General features: G+C 41.8%; 1 protein-coding gene and 1 long non-coding RNA gene across 2 annotated transcripts in view; both read right to left on the reverse strand.

Moving 5' to 3' along the window:
* Positions 1–18,248, reverse strand: part of LOC143036431 (synergin gamma-like) — a 38,447-nt gene extending 20,199 nt beyond the window's left edge. The window contains exons 1-3 of the mRNA XM_076203783.1: positions 18,149–18,248; positions 15,231–15,349; positions 14,824–14,980 (exon numbers count right to left, since the gene is read on the reverse strand). Coding sequence (XP_076059898.1) covers positions 14,824–14,980; positions 15,231–15,349; positions 18,149–18,167 — 295 coding nt within the window. The 5' untranslated portion in view covers positions 18,168–18,248. The remainder of the gene's footprint in view (positions 1–14,823; positions 14,981–15,230; positions 15,350–18,148) is intronic.
* The window catches only part of LOC143036432 (uncharacterized), a 105,876-nt gene that overhangs the window by 20,199 nt on the left and 65,559 nt on the right, over positions 1–20,118 (reverse strand). The window lies entirely within an intron of this gene.

Raw genomic sequence — 20,118 nt, forward strand, 5'->3', positions numbered from 1 at the left:
AGGGGCATTGGGAAAGAAGAGAGAAGACAGAAGATAGGGGTGAGTGGAGAATGGTTGTGTATGGATCATGTTGTGATGCATGGATGGTAGTGAGTGGGGGATGGAGTATATTTGAATGATATTTTGATGTAGCCCAAAAGGATACACCCTAACTTCTTTTTCTGCATGAAGTAGCCTTGCTGTGGATGTGCTCTGTGTTGATACAATGCTTTTGATCCAGGGCAGTGGGCAAGTGCAGGGATGATCAGTTATCCAGGAGGAGCTATAAGTGGGTGGGGGGTGAATGGGAGTGGAGTATGTGGGGATGGAATGGGTGGGAGTGGATTTTGTTACCTTTGTATTTTGGCTACCTCCCTTGTAAGGGAGAAAAAGCCATTGATATATGTATGTTTATAAAATTTTAGAAGGGTATATCATATGTCTGTCAACATATGCTGATAATGAGATGCGAAAGCAAAGCAAACCCTGCACTTCATTTATGATATCTAATGTATCATGGGGTGATGTGAGAGGTAAATGCATGGGTAATCAGCCGGGTATTGGAAATGGTTAAAAAAAATGGAGAAGAATGGGAGATAACCCAGTTGTTTTTTGCTGATAACACTGTGCTTGTAGCAGGATCACAGGAGGGATTAAGGAAGTTAATGAGAGTTTGGGAAGGTGTGTGAAAGAGGGAAGTTGAAGATAAATGTGGGTAAAAGAAAAAGTGATGAGATGTACATGGGGAGCAAATGGCAGCAAATAGGAAGTGTGTATTAAGGGAGACTGGAAGAAGTGGATAGCTTTAAATATTTTGAGGAGAATGTGGCAGAAAAGGGATGAGTGGAAGTGGAGGTAGAATGTAGATTGAGTGAAGCAAGTAAATACATACATACATATACCAAGGCTTTTTCCCCCTTCCAAGGGAGGTAGCCAAAAAGGGAAAGGCATAAAAACACTCCCACCCATTTCATCCCTAAATACACTCCACACCCCTCCCACCCTTCCTCTCATCTGAGCACCTCCTGGATGACGGGTCATCCCTGCACCTTGCCCACCGCCCTGGGTCAGAAGCAGTGTCGCAGGACACAGCACATCCACAGCAAGGCCGCTTCATTTAATCGGCGACCCCCCCTCTCCGTCCCCCCTTGCATATAAGGAGAGGACGGGGAGAAATCCCTTCGGGCTGCGTCAAAACTCACTCACACACACTACCCCACCCCCCCGCCCATTTCTCCCCATGCAGTCACAACATCATCCATATACAACCATTCTCCACTCACCTCTGTCTTCCGTCCTCTCCCTTCCTTCCTCAACAGACATTCCCCTCTTCCCCAAAGCCCCCTTCACCCCATCCATCCACCTCATCCTAGGACGTCCCCTCATGTTCACTCCCTCCACATCTGCCTTCCATACCTCTTTTACTAGTCTTTCTTCACTCATTCTTTCCATGTGTCCAAACCATCCTAATATTCTTTCATCTTTCATCAGGCAAGTAAATGCCTTGGGAATTAAAAAGTGTAATGAGAAATAGACATTTGGGAATGGATGCTGAGATTGTATGAAGGGTTAATTGTGCTGACAGCACTGTATGGGGGCAGAAACATGTAACATAAGAGAAGAAGAGAGGAAAAGTTTGAATGTGTTTGAAATGAAATGCCTGAGAAATATAGTAGGGGTTACTAGGCTGGACAGAGTGAGAAACAAGGAGGTAAGGAGGGGAGTGGGGGTTGAAAGGGAGTTGGGAGATAGCGTTGATGAAAAAGTATTGGGATGGTTTGCACACATGGAAAGAATGAGTGAAGAAAGATTAGTAAAAGAGGTGTGGAAGGCAGAGGTGGATGGAGTGAACATGTGGGGACGACCAAGGATGAGACGGATAGATGGGGAAAAAGGGGCTCTGGGAAAGTGAGGGAGAAGGCAGAAGATAGGGCTGAGTGGAGAATGGTTGTGTATGAATGATGCTGTGATGCATGGAAGGGAGTGGATGGGGTAAGGGGGAGATAGAATATGTGTGAATGATATTTTGATGCAGCCCGAAAGGATTTCTCCCCATCTCTTTTTTTGCATGAGGGGATGAAAAAGGGGGGGGGGTGCCAATTAAATTAAGTGGCCTTGCTGTGGATGTGCTGTGTCTTCTTGCATTGCTTCTGACCCAAGGCAGGCGGCAAGATGCAGGGATGACTCATCATCCAGGACGAGCCAAGAAAAGAGGGAGGGAGGGGTGGTGAATGGGAGTGGAGTATATTGGAATGAAATGGGTGGGAGTGGATGCCTTTGATTTTGGCTACCTCCCTTGTAAGGAGGAAAAAGCCCTTGGTATATGTATATATGTATGTATACATTCTTATCTGTATTATTAATAGTTTTTTCATACAAGGGTGAAATTTTTTGTTATATCTCTGCAGCTCAATATCTCGGTAACAGTATTTTAGTCGCATTTATGCTTTTAAATCAGAAACTTTTTTTCTTTTTATAAATTATTTTTTGTTTATACTTATCCTTTTACCTAAATTGTTTTGTTGAATAAGGAGGCAAAGAGGAGAGCAGTTGTGAAATGGGGTAAGAGTATGACAGAATTTTTTTAAAGTAATAAAAAGATGTTCTGGAAGGAATCTAAGAGAGGAAGGGGAGGCAAATCAAGAAGAGAAGAAAAGGTAAAAGGTAGTGATAAAGAGATGATAATGGAAAAGATGGCAGTAAGAAGATGGACAGAGTATTTTGGGGACTTGTTAAATGTGAAGGAGGACAGGGAGGGAAAGGTAGTTGCAGTGGAAAGCGCTAAGAATATGACATTGATAATTATAGAAAATGGAGAAATAAGGAAAGATAAAGTGAAATGATGAGAGCAGGTAAGGAACTTGGGTTAGATGGGTGTCATGTGGAGTGTCTAAAAAAGGGAGGTACAGTGATGGTGGACTGGCTGGTGAGATTGTTTAATGTTTGTCTAAAAGAGGGTAGAGTGCCAGAGAACTGGAGGAGTGCCTGTATAGTTTTGCTTTAGAAGGGAAAAAGGGACAAATGTAAGTGTAGTTGTTTGAGATGTATCAGTTTGTTGAGTGTAATTGGGAAGGCTTATGGGAGGGGTTTGATTGAGAGGATTAGGAGAGGAACAGAGGGGGTAATTGGTGAGGAACAGCGCAGGTTTAGGACAGATAGGGGTTGTAAGGATCAGACTTTTGTGGTAAGGCAGGTATGTAAGAAAGCTTTACGAAAAGGTAAGGATGTTTTTTTGGGCCTTTATGAATTTGGAAAAGGCTTATGACAGGGTAGACAGGAAGGCACTGTGGGAAGTATTGCAAATATATGGGTTAGGAGGAAAGCTGTTAAGAGCAGTCAAGAGTTTTTACAAGAGTAGTAGAGCCTCAGGCTCTACTACTAATTTTAACAAAGGCTCTGAGCCTGTGTTAGAATTAGAAATGGAGAGAGTGAGAGTGGTTTGAGGTAAAGGTGGGACTTTGCCAGGGATATGTTATGTCACCTTGGCTGTTCAATTTATACAAGGATGGGGTAATGCAAGAGGTAAACACAAGGGTAATGGGCTGGGTATTGGAGAGGGTTAAAGAAAATGGAGACAAATGGGAGATAACCCAGTTGTTGTTTGCTGACGACACTGTGCTTGTAGCATCAGAGGAGGGATTAAGAAAGTTAGTGACAGAATTAAGCGGCCCATACACGATCAATTATATTGCGCAATTTCATTGTCAATACTCTGAATTGACAATTAAATTGACCATGTATGGGCGATATATCACCCATACACGGTCAATTTAATTGTGTATGGGTGATATATTACCCATACACGGTCAATTGAATTGTCAATTCAGAGTACAGGTAAACGTCGACTTACGATGGCCGCGACTTACGATTGTTCGACTTTACGATGACGACGACGACGATATGATATATTTAACCCCTTCCATACGGTGCCGCACACGTAGGCGTCATGAGGAGCAAGTGGATTCGCGAGGCTGCCATATCGGCGTCTTGATTATATTTATTGTAGTCGCCCCTGTGTTTTTACATTCTCTCAAATGTGCCCTGAATCCCATTCTCTGTGGTTTTCAAAATTCGCGGGTGAAAGAGAGAACGATCGATATAAGCGGTGACTATATTTTATGATGCGAGTATTATTACGACACGTCGTACGGCTAGCATTGGCTGCTGCCCGCGAGATTTAAGCCGTACTGAAAATACATATTATAGTGTTTGAATATGGTAAAAAGGATAAAAATAATTAAATAAACTACTGTACATGTTTAATAGGCTATATTCAGTATCTCTGGTGGTTAATATACAGGTAGGCTAGGTACAGTGACCACGGAACAGTGATACACAAATTGGGGATCGACTTACGATGAAATCGTCTTACGATGGATCTATCGAAACCTAATGCCATCGTAAGTCGACGTTTACCTGTACTGACATTGAAATTGCGAAATGTAATTAATTGTGTATGGGCCGCTTTAGGGAAGGTGTGTGAAAGGAAGTTGAAGATAAATGTGGGTAAAAGTAAGGTGATGAGATGTACAAGGGGAGAGGATGGCAGCAAACTGGAAGTGAGTATTCAGGGAGAGAGAATGGAGGAATTGGTTAGCTTTAGATACTTGGGTCCAAATGTGGCAGGAAAAGGAGTGAAGGTGGAGGTAGAATGTAGATTGAGAGAAACAAGTAAATGCCATTGGGATTAAAAAATGTAATGAGAAATAGACATTTGGGAATGGATGCTAAGAGGAGATTGTGTGAAGGGGTGCTTGTGCTGACAGCACTGTATGGGGCAGAAACATATAATGATGCCTATTTAGGCATCATGAGGCATAAGTGGGGATACGAGGATGCCAGTGTTGGCATCTTGATTATATCTATTTTGTAGTTGTAGCTGAATGACCCTTGAATTCTGTGAACTGGCTTGATCACATTTTCTATGTTTATTATTACTCAGTGAAAGAGAATGACTAATACAGCAGTGACTTTATATCTTTCATAGTGAGTATTGTGATGCATCAATCATCGTACCTCAGGCATCTTATGCTGTGCGTGAGAATTTGACTAGTATTGGAAAGGCTACATGTGTTTGAGATGAAATGCCTGAGAAGTATGGTAGGGGTTACTAGGCTGGATAGAGTGAGAAATGAGGAGGTGAGGAGAGCAGGGGTGGAAAGGGAGTTGTGAGATAGGATTGATGAAAGAGTATTGGGATGCTTTGGACATATGGTAAGAATGAGTGAAGAAAGATTAGTAAAAGAGGTGTGGAAGGCAGAGGTGGAGGGAGTGAACATGAGGGGTCAACCAAGAATGAGATGGATGGATGGGGTAAAAGGGGCATTGGGAAAGAGGCAAATGTCTGTTGAGGAAGGAAGTGAGAAAATAGAAGATAGGGGTGAGTGGAGAATGGTTGTGTATGTGTGGTGCTGTGATGGTTGGGATTGGTGGGGAATGGGGGGGGTCAAGTATGTGTGAATATTTTGATGCAGCCTAATCCCCATCTTCTCTTTTTCTGCATGATGGAACAGTGAGGGGGGTCACCAAATAAACAAAGCAACTTTGCCGTGTCTTGCTACATTGCTTCTGACTCAGGGCAGTGAGTGAGATGTAAGGATGACCTGACATACAGGAGGATCCAAGAAAAGAGGGAGGGAGGGGTGGTGAATGGGAGTGGAGTAAGTAAGGATGAAATGGGTGGGAGTAGATTTATGCCTTTGACTTTGGCTACCTCCCTTGTAAGGGGGAAAATGCCATTGGTATATGTATATATGTATTTACCTAGTTGCATTTTCCGGGAAGGGGAGCTACGCTTGTGGTGTCCCGCCTTTGTATCTTGCAGTGTCTAGTTTGATCTTAAACTCATGAATGGTTTTTGTGCACACTATTTTTTCATCCAGTTTGTTCCAAGTGTCCACCACTCTATGTGGAAAACTGTTTTTCTTCAGATCTTTTCTATAACTTGTTTTTTTATTTTCTTTCCATGTCCTCTTGTGTTTCTCTTGTCCCAGTTTAACAAGTCCTCTCTATCGAGTATTTCTGTGCCCTTCATGATTCTGTAGATGGTCAGTAGATCGCCTCTCTCTCTTCTTTGCTCCTGAGTCGGTAACTCCAGTTTAGCCAGTCTATCCTCATATGACAAGTTTCCAAGTGCAGGTGCCATTTTTGTAGCTGCTCTCTGGATTCTTTCTATTTTCTTTATATTCTTTTTGGTACTGGGTGACCACAATGTTGCCACATATTCTAGTCTAGGCCTTATCAGTGTGACCAACATTTTTTTAATCATTTCTTCATCCAAATATGTAAATGCCACTTTTGATCTTAGCAAGTTATAGGATTCTCCAACAATTTTGTTTATCTGTTTATTATAGGACATAGGACAAGTCATTTGAGATAATTACACCCAAATCTTTTTTGGATTTCTCCTTCTTTACCTCCTTGGTTCCAATTTTATATTGTCCTGATATTTTATTTTTACTTTTCCAAACTTCATTAGGCTACACTTCTTAATATATAAGTCCACTTCCCATTTCTGACTCCAGTTCTATACCTTATTCAGGTCATTCTGTAGTGATTTGTAATCCTTTTCAGTTTTTACTTTCCTGAACAATTTGACATCGTCTGCAAAGAAGCTCATGTAACATTGCACATCATCATCCATGTCATTCACATAAATAGCAAACATTATTGGAGCCAATACAGATCCTTGCAGAACTCCAATGATCACTTCTTTCCAACCTGAATATTTTTCTCTGAGCACTACTCTCATCTTTCTACCAACCAGGAAATCCTCCATCCATTTTAGTAGGTTCCCTTGTATCCCTCCTATATGTTCCGTTTTTTTACCTAATAATTTTTTGTGTGGTACTTTGTCAAAAGCTTTTAGTAAGTCCAGGAAGGCACAATCAGCCCATCCATTCCTTTCTTGCACTATGTCTATTAATCTTGAGTAAAAACATATTTGGTTTGTGGTACATGATCTTCCTTGTCTGAACCCAAATTGTCTTGGGTTTATTATATTATTATCCACCAGGTGTCTTACCCATCTATTCTTGATGATTTTCTCACAAATTTTGGCTATAGTGCTTGTTAGTGAGACCGGCCTATAGTTAGTTGGTTCTTCCTTGTTTCTTCCTATATATATTGGTACGTTCGCATTTTCCCAGTCTTTTGGTATTTTTCCTTCTTTAAGTGAGCAACTTATTATGTTATGTATTTTGTCTGTTTGTTCTTCTTTACATTCTTTTAGAACCCTATTTGTAATTCTGTCCAGGCCATGTGATTTCCTGATGTGAAAGTTTGGTAGATGTTCTATTATTTCTTTTTGTGTTATTGTTATCTCACTCATGGGAGGAGGATGCATTTCATTTCCCTCATCCCAATATTGTGCTTTCTCTCTAGTGAAAACAGACTTGAAGTGATTTTTCATGACTTTGGCCATTTCTAATTCTTCTGTGTATTCTATATTCCCTTGGCGTAGTTTCACTATTTCCTGTTTATTTTTAAGTTTACCGTTCACGTATCGATAGAATAGCTTGGGTTGCTCTTTGCATTTATTTAAAATGTCCTTTTCATGGTTCCTTTTACATACTCATTTCTATAGTTTATATATACTTGCCATTTTCCAGGTTTTAAAACTTTTCTCCATCTTTTCCAAGCTCTGTCTTTTCTATCTTTTGCCTCACTGCATCTTTTGTTGAACCAGCATTTAATGTACACTCTCTCTAGCTTCTGTCTTGGTACGTGCCTATTCACCCCTTCATTGTAATTATCCATCAAGATATCCCATTTCTCTTCCACTTTTGTCTCTTCCATGTAAATTTTTTCCCAATTTGCATTCTGGAGGAATTTCTTTAGTTTTCCAAAGTCCGTTTTGCTGTACATCAATCTTCCTTTCCTATGCTTTTCATTTCTCTCCATGTATATTTCTTCCTTTAGTTCAGTCTCAATGAGTATATGGTCACTCTTTCCAATTGGTGTCTTGTATTGGATTTTATCCACAATTTCAGGTTCTGTTGTAAATATTAAATCTAGTCTCGACGGCTCCTCATTATTTCTGTATCTGGTGTTTTTACTGACCCACTGAGTCATTGTATATTCCAAGGTCATGTCCAGTAATACATTACCCCACAAGTCTTCTCCGCCTTTCACTGTCATGTCCTCCCAACAGATTTCTCTGCAATTAAAGTCCCCCATAATTACAAGGTTACCTCCATCCATTAATATCTCAATTAATGAATGCCTTGTATCTTCTAGCATTTTCTTATGCTTGTTCTCTTTCCAAGCGTTCATTTTTGGGGGCACATAAGTCACCACAAACTTTCTACTTTTCATGTCCTTGCCCCGTCTGGGGTATTGGCTGCATATTGTTATGGCAAAGTAGCATGGAATTGATACTTTAGGGTCTATATGGGGTGCCCCTACGGACCAGAGCCACACAACATTTTGTCTGTGATAGAGGAGGACTCTCCTCACAGAGAAATGATGAAACTTTTATTATACTGCTACTGTCCCTCTGTTATGCTGTCCCCCAACCCCTTGTTGCTGTCCTGTACCATATCTCTGAATTTAATTTCTTTGTTTCGCCTACCCTGTGGTGTGGGAAAAAATGCTACCACCAAGTATTCCCACTTGGATCATAAGAGGCGAGAAAAACGGGACGGGGATTGGGACCAGGCATCCTTTTCCCTGTAGCCCCACAGGAGACATTCCTAAAAAAAGTAAAGGCATAAGAGGGTCTAGGAGTTTTCCAACCAACAACCTAAGGTTTGGGTCTAAGGTTTGGCATGGATGAGAGTAAAAGAGAAGAAATAAGTAGTATGTTTGTGAGAAGAAAGATGGATGTGTTGGCTTTGAGTGAAACTAAGTTGAGAGGGAAGGGCGAGTGTGAGTTTGGGAGTGTAGTAGGGAGGGTCTCAGGAGTGTAGAGAGGGCGAGAGAGAGAAGGGGTGGTTATGCTAGTAAATGAAGAGATAGGTAAACATGTAGTGGAGTGGAAGGAGGTTTCCTCAAGGATAATGTGGATGAAGGTGAAACTGGGAAAGGAGATTTGGGTTTTTGTAAGTGCATATGGGCCTAGTAGTTAGAAGAGTGTAGAAGAGAGGGAGGCTTTTTGGATTTACTTAAATGAGTGCACAGAGGGATTAGGGAGGAACTTCAATGTAGTAGTATTGAGAGACCTTAATGTTAGGGTAGGAAATGAACCAATTGATGGAGTGGTTGGGAAATGTGGAGTTCCAGGAAAGAATCACAGTGGAGAGTTGATGGTGGAGATGTGTCTAGAAGGAGAGTTGATGATAGCAAATACAGTGTTTCAGAAGAAAGTCAAGCATAAGTACACATGGGAGAGGGTGGTGGATGGAAAGGTGGTAAATAGAGTGTTAATGGACTATGTAGTGGTAGATAGGAGTATAATAGGAAGAGTTAAGGATGCACATATTCTAAGGGGAGAGAGTGGAGGAATATCAGATAATTTTTTGGTGGAAGGTAAGTTGAGAGTGGAGGATAGATGGAGAAAGAGGAAAAGGACAAAAGGTAGGGAGGTGCTTGGAGTGAACTCTTTAAATGAAAAGGAAAAGGAGGAGTACAAGAAGCTGAGAGAGGAGTGGAAGGGAGTGAAGGATAGAGTAGAGCTAGGAGTGGAGGAGGAATGGGGATGGTTCAAGGAGGGAGTCATAAAGTGTGCAAAGATGGTGTGTGGAACAAGAAGGACAGGAGGAAACAGAAGAAAGGGTAGTGAATGGTGGGATGAGGAAACAAAGAAGGTTGTAGAAGAGAAGAGAGCTTTCACAGATTGGTTACAAAATAGGAAGAGGGAGTCATATGAGAAGTACAAAGAAAAGAGAAGAAAAGTAAAGCACAAGGTAAAGGAGGCAAAAAGGAGAGCAGATGTGAAATGGGGTAAAAGTATGGCAGAAAATTTTGAAAGTAATAAAAAGATGTTTTGGAAAGAAATTAAGAGAGGAAGAGGAGGCGTATCAAGTAGAGAAGAAAAGGTAAAAGGTGCAGATGGAGAGATGATAATGGAAGAGAAGGTAGTAAGGGGAAGATGGGCAGAGTATTTTAGGGAGTTGCTAAATGTGAAGGAGGATAGGGAGGGAAAGATAGCTGCAGTGGGAAGTGCTAAGAAAATGACCGTGATGAGTGAGGAAAATGGAGGTGAATTAAGGAAGGATGAAGTGAAGGCAGTTGTTATGATGATGAGAGCAGGTAAGGCACCTGGTTTGGATGAATGCCATGCAGAATGTCTAAAAAACAGAAGGTACAGTGATGGTGGACTGGATGGTGAGGTTATTCAATGTTTGTTGGAGAGAAGGAGAGTTTCGGAGGACTGGAGGAGTGCCTTATAGTTCCACTTTACAAGGGAAAAGGGGACAAATGTGAGTGTAGTAGTTTCAGAGGGATTAGCTTGTTAAGTGTAGTTGGGAAGGCTTATGGGAGGATCTTGATTGAGAGGATTAGGAGAGGAACAGCGGGAGTAATTGGCGAGGAACAGTGTGGATTTAGGACAGGTAGAGGTTGCGTAGACCAGAGTTTTGTGGTAATACAGATATGTGAGAAAGCTATAGGAAAAGGTAAGGTTGTTTTTTGGGCTTTTATGGATCTGGAAAAGGCTTATGACAGGGTACACAGGAAGGCACTGTGGGAGGTTTTGCAGATATACGGGATAGGAGGAAAGCTTGTTATTGTGGCAAAGCAGCATGCAGTTGATACTTTAGGGTCTATATGGACCAGAGCCATATATCATTTTGTCTATGGTAGAGGAAAACTCTTCATAGAGAAATGATGACACTTTTATACTATGACTGTCCCTCCGTTATGCTGTCCCACAACCCCTTGCTACTGTCCTGTACCATTTCTCTGAGTATTCATTTTCTGCTGTGGGGGAATTCCCTCTGGTGGGGGAAAAGAATACTGCCACCAAGTATTTCCACTTGGATCGTAAGAGGCGAGAAGAAAGGGACGGGGAGTGGGACTAGGCATCCTTCTCCTTGTAGCCCCACAGGGGACATTCCTAAACGAAAAAGTAAAGGCATAAGAGGGTCTGGGAGTTTTCGGAACAGCACCCTAAGGTTTGGGTCTTTTAATGTGCGTGGATGTGGTACAGATGAGAGTAAAGGGGAAGAGATAGGTAGTATGTTTGTGAGAAGATGGATGTGTTGGCTTTGAGTGAAACTAAGTTGAAAGGGAAGGGCGAGTGTAAGTTTGGGAGTGTAAGTGGGAGGTTATCAGGAGTGAAGAGAGGGCGAGGGAGGAAAGGGGTGGCTATTCTAGTAAGTGAAGAGATAGGTAAATGTGTAGTGGAGTGGAAGGTTTCCTCGAGGATAATGTGGACGAAGGTGAAACTGGGAAAGATGTGGGTCGTTGTAAGTGCATATGGGCCTGGCAGTGAGAAGAGTGTAGAAGAAAGGGAGGCCTTTTGGATAGATTTAAATGAGTGCATAGAGGATTTAGGGAGAAATGTCAATGTAATAGTACTGGGAGACCTTAATGCTAGGGTAGGAAATGGTCCATTTGATGGAGTGGTTGGGAAATGTGGAGTTCCAGGAAAGAATCGTAGTGGAGAGTTGATGGTGGAAATGTGTCTAGAAAGAGAGTTGATGATAGCAAATACAGTGTTTCGGAAGAAAGTCAAGCATAAGTACACATGGGAGAGGGTGGTGGAGGGAATGTTGGTAGATAGAGCGTTGATGGATTATGTAGTGGTAAATAGGACTATGATAGGAAGAGTTAACCTCTTCAGTACGGTTCAAAATCTCGCGGGCAGCATTAGCTGCCAGACGTACGATATGTCGTAATAATACTCGCATCATAAAATATAGTCACCGCTTATATCGATCGTTCTCTCTTTCACCCGTGAATTTTGATAACCATAGAAAATGTGATCAAGACAGTTTAGAGAGAATGTCATTACGCAGGGGCAACTACAATAAATATAATCAAGACGCCGATATGGCAGCCTCGCGTATCCACTTGCTCCTCATGCCACCTACGTATGCGGCACCATATGGAAGGGGTTAAGGATGTACATGTGCTAAGGGGAGAGGGTGGGGGAATATCAGATCATTTTTTGGTGGAAGGTAAGTTGAGAGTGGAGGATAGATGGAGAAAGAGGAAAGGGACAAAAGGTAGGTAGGTGCTTGGAGTGAACTCTTTAAATGAAAAGGAAAAAGAGAAGGAGTACAAGAAGAAGCTGGAGGAGTAGTGGGAGGGAGTGAAGGATAGAGTAGAGCTAGGAGTGGAGGAGGAATGGGGATGGTTCAAGGAGGGATTCACAAAGTATGCAAGGATGGTGTGTGGAACAAGAAGGACAGGAGGAAATAAAAGGAAGGGTAGTGAATGGTGGGATGAGGAAACAAAGAAGGTTGTAGAAGAGAAGAAGCGAGCTTTCACAGATTGGTTACAAAATAGGATGAGGGAGTCATATGAGAGGTACAAAGAAAAGAAAAGAGAAGTAAAGCAAAAGGTAAAGGAGGCAAAGAGGAGAGCAGATGTGAAGTGGGGTAAGAGTATGACAGAAAATTTTGAAAGTAATAAAAAGATGTTTTGGAAAGAAATTAAGAGAGGAAGATGAGGCAAATCAAGTAGAGAGGAAAAGGTAAAAGGTGCAGATGGAGAGATGATAATAGAAGAGAAGGCAGTAAGGGGAAGATGGGCAGAATATTTTAGGAAGTTGCTAAATGTGAAGGAGGATAGGGAAGGCAAGATAGTTGCAGTGGGAAATGCTAAGAAAATGAGAGTGATGAGTGAGGAAAATGGAGGAGAAATAAGGAAGGATGAAGAGAAGACAGTTGTTAAGATGATGAAAGCAGGTAAGGCACCTGGTCTGGATGGATGCCATGCAGAATGTCTAAAGAAAGGAGGTACAGTGATGGTGGACTGGATGGTGAGGTTATTTAATGTTTGCTGGAGAGAGGGTAGAGTGCCGGAGGACTGGAGGAGTGCCTGTATAGTTCCACTTTACAAGGGAAAAGGGGACAAGTGTGAATGTAGTAGTTTCAGAGGGGTTAGCTTGTTAAGTGTAGTTGGGAAGGCTTATGGGAGGATCTTGATTAAGAGGATTAGGAGAGGAAGAGAGGGAGTAATTGGTGAGGAACAGTGTGGATTTAGGACGGGTAGAGGTTGTGTAGATCAGATCTTTGTGGTAAGACAAATATGTGAGAAAGCTATAGGAAAGGGGAAGGATGTTTTTTGGGCTTTTATGGATCTGGAAAAGGCTTACAATAGGGTAGACAGAAAGGCACTGTGGGAGGTTATGCAGATATATGGGATAGGAGGAAAGCTTGTAGGAGCTGTCAAGAGTTTTTATGAGAGTAGTAGAGCTTGTGTCAGGATTAGAAATGGAGAGAGTGAGTGGTTCGAGGTAAAGGTGGGACTTCGTCAAGGATGCGTTATGTCGCCCTGGCTGTTCAACTTATACATGGATGGGGTAGTGCAAGAGGTAAATGCAAGGGTAGTGGGTCAGGGATTGGAGATGGTTAAAGAAAATGGAGAAAAGTGGAAGGTGAGCCAACTGTTGTTTGCTGACGACACTGCGCTTGTGGCAGGATCGGAGGAGGGATTGAGGAAGTTGATGACAGAGTTTGGGAGAGTATGTGATAGAAGAAAGCTAAAGATAAATGTGGGAAAAAGTAAGGTGATGAGATGTACAAGGGGTGAAAGTGGCAGTAGACTGGAAGTGAGCATTAAGGGAGAGCGACTGGAGGAAGTGGATAGTTTTAGATACTTGGGTGCAAATGTGGCAGGAAAAGGTGGAGTGAAGGTGGAGGTAGAATGTAGATTGAGAGAAGCGAGTAAATTCCTTGGTGGATTGAAGAGTGTAATGAAGAATAGACATTTGGGAATGGATGGTAAGAGGAGACTGTATAAAGGAGTGATTGTGCCAACGCACTGTATGGGGCAGAAACATGGAACATAAGAGAGGAAGAGAGAAGGAGTTTGAATGTGTTTGAGATGAGGTGTCTGAGAAGTATGATGGGGGTTACTAGGCTAGATAGAGTGAGAAATGAGGAGGTGAGGAGAAGAATGGGGGTGGAAAGGGAGTTGGGAGATAGGGTTGATGAAAGAGTATTAGGATGGTTTGGACACATGGAAAGAATGAGTGAAGAAAGACTAGTAAAAGAGGTATGGAAAGCAAATGTGGAGGGAGTGGACATGAGGGGACGTCCTAGGATGAGATGGATGGATGGGGTGAAGGGGGCTTTGGGGAAGAGGGGAATGTCTGTTGAGGAAGGATGGGAGAGGACAGAAGACAGGGGTGAATGGAGAATGGTTGTGTATGGATGATGTTGTGATGCATGAGGTGGAATGGGTGGGGGGATGGGGGGTGAGGTAATACGTGTGAGCAAAATTTGACGCAGCCCGAAGGGATTTCTCCCCGTCTTCTCCTTTTATGCATGGGGGGATGGAGAGGGGGGGTCGCCGATTTAATGAAGCGGCCTTGCTGTGGATGTGCTGTGTCTAGCAACACTGCTTCTGACCCAGGGCAGTGGACAAGGTGCAGGGATGACCTGTCATTCAGGAGGTGCTGAGATAGGAGGGAGGGTGGAGGGGTGTGGAGTGTATTCAAGGATGGAATGGGTGGGAATTATTTTATGCCTTTTCCTTTTTGGCTACCTCCCTTGTAAGGGGGAAAAAGCCTTGGTATATGTAAGTAGAGCACGTGTCAGGATTAGAAATGGAGAGAGTGGAGTTGCATGGAGTGTATTTAGGGATGGAATGGGTGGGAATGGTTTTTATGCCTTTTTCTTTTTGGCTACCTCCCTTGTAAGGGGGAAAAAGCCCTTGCTATATGTATGTATCCATGAAATGAAAAAATGGATAGTGAAATCACTCAACACATAATACTGAAATTCTACTTACTTATTAAGTACTCTTTCATTTGTCCTGTTTCCAATGCTTGTGTGAGGACAGTTGGATTCTCAATGTTGGAAAGTATGACACTTGCTTCCCGCAGCAGTGCAAGGCAACTCTCCACACAACGCTCCCATGACCCAATGTGATCCTCTTTGCACACCGCCTGTAAGCCAAAGGTACAACACAATCAGGGTAACTGGACAACTAATCATTATTTCCCTTTTACCTTGCAACCTGAGGTGGTATGATCATCCTGTGAGAATGGATGCAAGTTTGTCACCTTGGAGGATACACGAATCAATGGTGCTGGGAGTGAGAGTAAGGGGTAGAACAAGTGGGTGGATGGGGTGAATGAAGCCATAAGAAAATAACTTATCACAAAAGAACATCCCACCATTAACATGGACACTTACTTTGCTCGTCTCCTGCCGAATGCTACTGTACTTGTCACTAAGTGAGTTGGTGAGAACATCAAAGGTGCAGGTAGATGGGGTTGATCCAGCCACAGGAATGGAAGCAATACTTGCAGACCCTACCAAAAATAGACAAATGATGGCATCCTGTACTTAGACTTGCACAAACATCACAACAAGCAGATAACAGTGGATCTAACACAATGGCAATATTTGTTATCTACTTTAAATGCACACATATATCAAAAGCCCATTCCTCCCTTATTAGGGGGGTTGCCAATTCATCTATTTAGCCAATTAAAACAATGAGATACTGCTTGTTCATCTCTGATACACCCTTTTTGGGAAAAAGGTCAAGTAGGAGAGTGACCTGGAAGAAAAACGATGGGTGTCCCAAAGACAAACTGACAATGAGCCGTATTCATAAAAATGAAGGATATCCTTGCAAGCATAAGGTAGAAGTATAAGGTAATGCTCTCAAGCAAAAGGTAGAAGTATAAGCATATCCTTCTTTCCATATTCATAATGATTACCTTATACTTAGGAGGATATCCTCCAAGCAGAAGTAAAAGAATGACTCGTGTTTCGGGAGCGCCGGGTTACATAGTTACATGTTTGAACGTGTCGTAACTCGTAAGATTTCTGATGTGATGTCCCTGTTTCCCATACACGAGTTTACTATTGCGTTGGTGGTTGCTGAGTGGAGGTATGTGGTGATTGCTCTCCTACATTATTTCAGGTAACATTATAAGCATGGCAAAATTACTAAATACAGGTAGTCGTCGACTTACGACCTATGCGACTTACGACTGATCGACTTTACGACCACGAGATGGTGCAATAATATCTAACATCTAATAGAGTAATAGAATTGCAATGTTATGCCTGGCAGTGCAGTACATTACTCCGCACGCTGCGAGACGCAAGTACGATAGTTTTGGCAGGCTGCCGGCAGCGTCAGCATCCTAGCCAGCTAAATATTCTTTCATTTTGTTTGTTTGAAGTAAAATGTTTCCTAATTTTGCATTGCATTTTGTATTTTTGTATGTTATGCAATTAATAAAATATAACAAACTTTGTATGCCTAGGCTAGTTTGTTGTCGATAACAATATGTTCGGTACAGCATTTTGTATTTTTATGTTTTGCGATTAATAAAATGTAACAGTAAACTTTGTTTATGCCTAGTCTGTTGTCAATGACAAAATGTTCGGTACAGCATTTTGTATTTTTATGTTTTGCGATTAATAAAATGTAACAGTAAACTTTGTTTATGCCTAGTCTGTTGTCGATAACAATATTTTCGGTACAGTACGTAAATGAAAAGAATGTGTTTCGAAATATTTTTTTCCTAATTTTGCTTTACAATGATTTTAATGTAACCAACAAAAAAGGATTTGTAGGTTAAAGATGACAGGACTTTATTCAGTATGCATAGGCCTAGGCTACGTTTCCTAACGAAAATGATAAAAAGTTAATGAATACTAAACAACGTAGCTCAAAGGTAATAAGATTTTATTCAGTATGCATACATTTCCTAAAGAAAGTCTGATGGTAAAATAATACAAAGGTTAACAAATACAGTATTAAATATCATAGGTCAAAGATGATAGGATTTTATTCAATATGCTTAGGCCTTGGCTACGTTTCCCAAAGAAAATCAGATGAAATTATAAAAAGGTTAAAAATACTATACAACACAGTTCAAAGATGCTAAGATTATTTCAGTATGCTAAATATACAAAATATATATATGTATATATATATATATATATATATATATATATTGTATAAAGGGTAATATATACTGTATATATATATATATAGACAGACTTGCGTCCAGATCGACTTACGACCTGTCTGTCGGAACCGAACTCGGTCGTAAGTCGACGACTACCTGTACAATATAAATAAGAAAAAAAAAAATTATCCATTCATTCGCATGAGCAATTATGCTATCTACTACTGCATTCACAGTCCGTGATACCGTAGCTTGGCTAACACCAAGTTCTTGACCGATACCTTTTTGATAGCCAGGATCACTGAGATAACGCAAACATATCTTCATGCTATGGACAGATGACAAGGCGCCTCCCCGAGTTTCTTCATTGGTGCCTAAAAATCTGTCCACAAGCCACTGTAAATTTTGTTCTTCAAAACGGAATAACATCTTAAAATCACGATCAGGTGTAGGTAAACGGGGCATGTAATGTTTAACATGCCTCACATCCACAAACTCTGCCATCGTGCTGAGAGTTGGACAAAACAACCTTTCACTTCTAACTGTAGTCTGCTACTAACCAGACTCAGCCTTCTTGAAGCATATGCTCTTTGTTTGAAGTAAAGGGTCTTGTTTATGTATAACCATTTACTTTTATGTGATAATAAGGTTATGCTTTTGCTCGACAAGTAAAAGGTTTTGCTTGAATTTTTTATGAATACAAGTAGAAGGATTTCCTTCATATTTTGCAAGTATAAGCATATCCTTTTCTTTATGAATACGGCCCAATGCTGGGGGGAAAACAAGGGGCAAGTTCTTACACAATGGTCCTTGCACTAAAATTTTTTTTAACCTCTTCCCTCCGGGGCACATCGCACGTCTGGCAGCATTAGCTGCCCGACGTGCGATGTCTCATCATAATAATTGCACTATAAAAAATAAAGTCAGTGCTAAATTATTCCTTCTCTTTCACCCGTGTATTTTGATAACCATAAAAAACTGATGAAGCCAGTTTAGAGAGAATGAAAATTACGTAGGTACGACTACAATAAATATAATCAAGATGGCGACTTCGGCATCAGCGAGTACCTACTTGCTCCTCATGCCGCCTACGTAGGCGGCACCATATGGAAGTGGTTAATACAGCTATGTATGCAACTGCTCTGTGACAAGTATAAAGACATATTGTGGTTGTCTTACCTGCAATAGATGGAGTCATAGTTAAGGAGGGGACTGATGAGAGGTTAAGGCTTGAGAGCTGATCCTCAAGACCGCTACTTTCTCTGCAATCAAAAGAGAAAAGAATATATAAGTATATTATACAACAAAAGCCCTCTCTCCCCTTATAAGATGGGTAACCAAATTTAAGCCAATTTCATTAATTATTAAATCCCAATCAACATCCCTTCTATCTCAGTATCTTGTGAAAGAAGGGTCATCCTTGTCCCCTTGCACATCACTAAGGTCAAAGGCAATGCAATGAGGTACAGCATTTCCACAGCAGGGCCTGACAAATGGAGTTGCCTTTACCCCCCTGAATTCTCATTCCTCTACTGATATTTACATTAGCAACACTATGCTTTGACCATTAGCCCTAATTAGGTTCATATATACATCTGTATCTATACCAATCTATACACTAAAAGGCTTCCTTCCTCTTATACGGGAGGTAGCCAGCCAAAACATACACCCACCCTCCACCCATCCAACTGTTTCTCTTTTAAAGACATCTAATCCCCTTGTGGATGAGGAGCCCTCTGCACTGTTAGGGAGTTGTTCTCATATCACATGACCCCTTGACCTGCATGATGTCCCAGGAGAATCACTTGCACCACCCGGTCATGTGGGTTACACGAGCAGTTCTTTGACGAAACAAATGTGCAGTACCCTGCTCCACTTACATTTCATTCCCACTCAGTCATCAACCTGGGAACAGACCCTGTCGGCTCCCAAAATGTCCCAAGGGAACACCTACACCTCGGCTGGCTGCATCAGGACAGACAGCGGTTCTTCGAGGAATGCATGTGCTCTATACATTCCATTCTAGCTAGATCAGCAGCCTGAGAATGTATTGCGTCTGACTTCCCAAACACTGACACTTTTCCCTACCATCCCATTAAGAGAGCAGGTCATGAACCGACCCAGTATATAAGCTGGATGGAATTGTCAAAGGTTCAGATCACCTCAGAGCATCATGCTATGAACTTAGTTCACTGCCTCTATTGCTGTCCCCACACACTCAGCAGACTGCCTTGGGACACAACTTGAAAAGCAGTCATCAGCTCCCTTGCAATTTTTCTCCCCCACTTCTCACAACTAGTGCAAACCATATTATCCTCTTGCACCTAACTTCAACTTAAATAAAATCTGCTTTCCCCACCCATGTTTGCCCTCCCGCCAAAATTCTGACACACACACATACACCAAAAGGCCCTTTACCTCCTTACAAGAGGGTGGCTGAGTCAATGTGTATATGTCCAACCTTCACCTGACCCACAATAGGAACTGGCTAAATATAAACAAACAACTTATTATACACAAATGTTGTTGAAGGTGATGCTGATTTCTGCATTAATAATTTTCTTGGAGATACTTTCTAAAGATCTCACTAATCGCCGTGTGGCAGGGTCTAAACTCTGTAGAACTCGTGTGTAGGTGGACATATTCTCCGATCCGGATTTCGGCTCAACTGAGCCTTCTTCAGGGAGTGTGTCAAGTGTCAATAAAGTACGATATTTGACTACGCGAAATTATTAGACTAGGGAAGATCACATGATACATACATATACCATATACCAAGGCTTTTTCCCCCTTACAAGGGAGGTAGCCAAAAAGGAAAAGGCATAAAATCATTCCCACCCATTCCATCCCTGAATACACTCCACACCCCTCCACCCTCTCTCTTATCTTAGCACCTCCTGAATGATGGGTCATCCCTGCACCTTGTCCTCTGCCCTGGGTCAGAAGCAGTGTTGCAAGACACAGCACATCCACAGCAAGGCCGCTTCATTAAATCGGTGACCCCCCCTCTCCATCCCCCCATGCATAAAAGGAGAAGACGGGGAGAAATCCCTTCGGGCTGTGTCAAATTTTGCTCACACATACTACCTCACCCCCCATCCCCCCACCCATTCCACATCATGCATCACATCATCATCCATATACAACCA

This window comes from Oratosquilla oratoria, chromosome 20 (genome assembly GCF_046742065.1).
Source record: "Oratosquilla oratoria isolate Oo_2021 chromosome 20, ASM4674206v1, whole genome shotgun sequence".
Classification (NCBI taxonomy): domain Eukaryota; kingdom Metazoa; phylum Arthropoda; class Malacostraca; order Stomatopoda; family Squillidae; genus Oratosquilla; species Oratosquilla oratoria.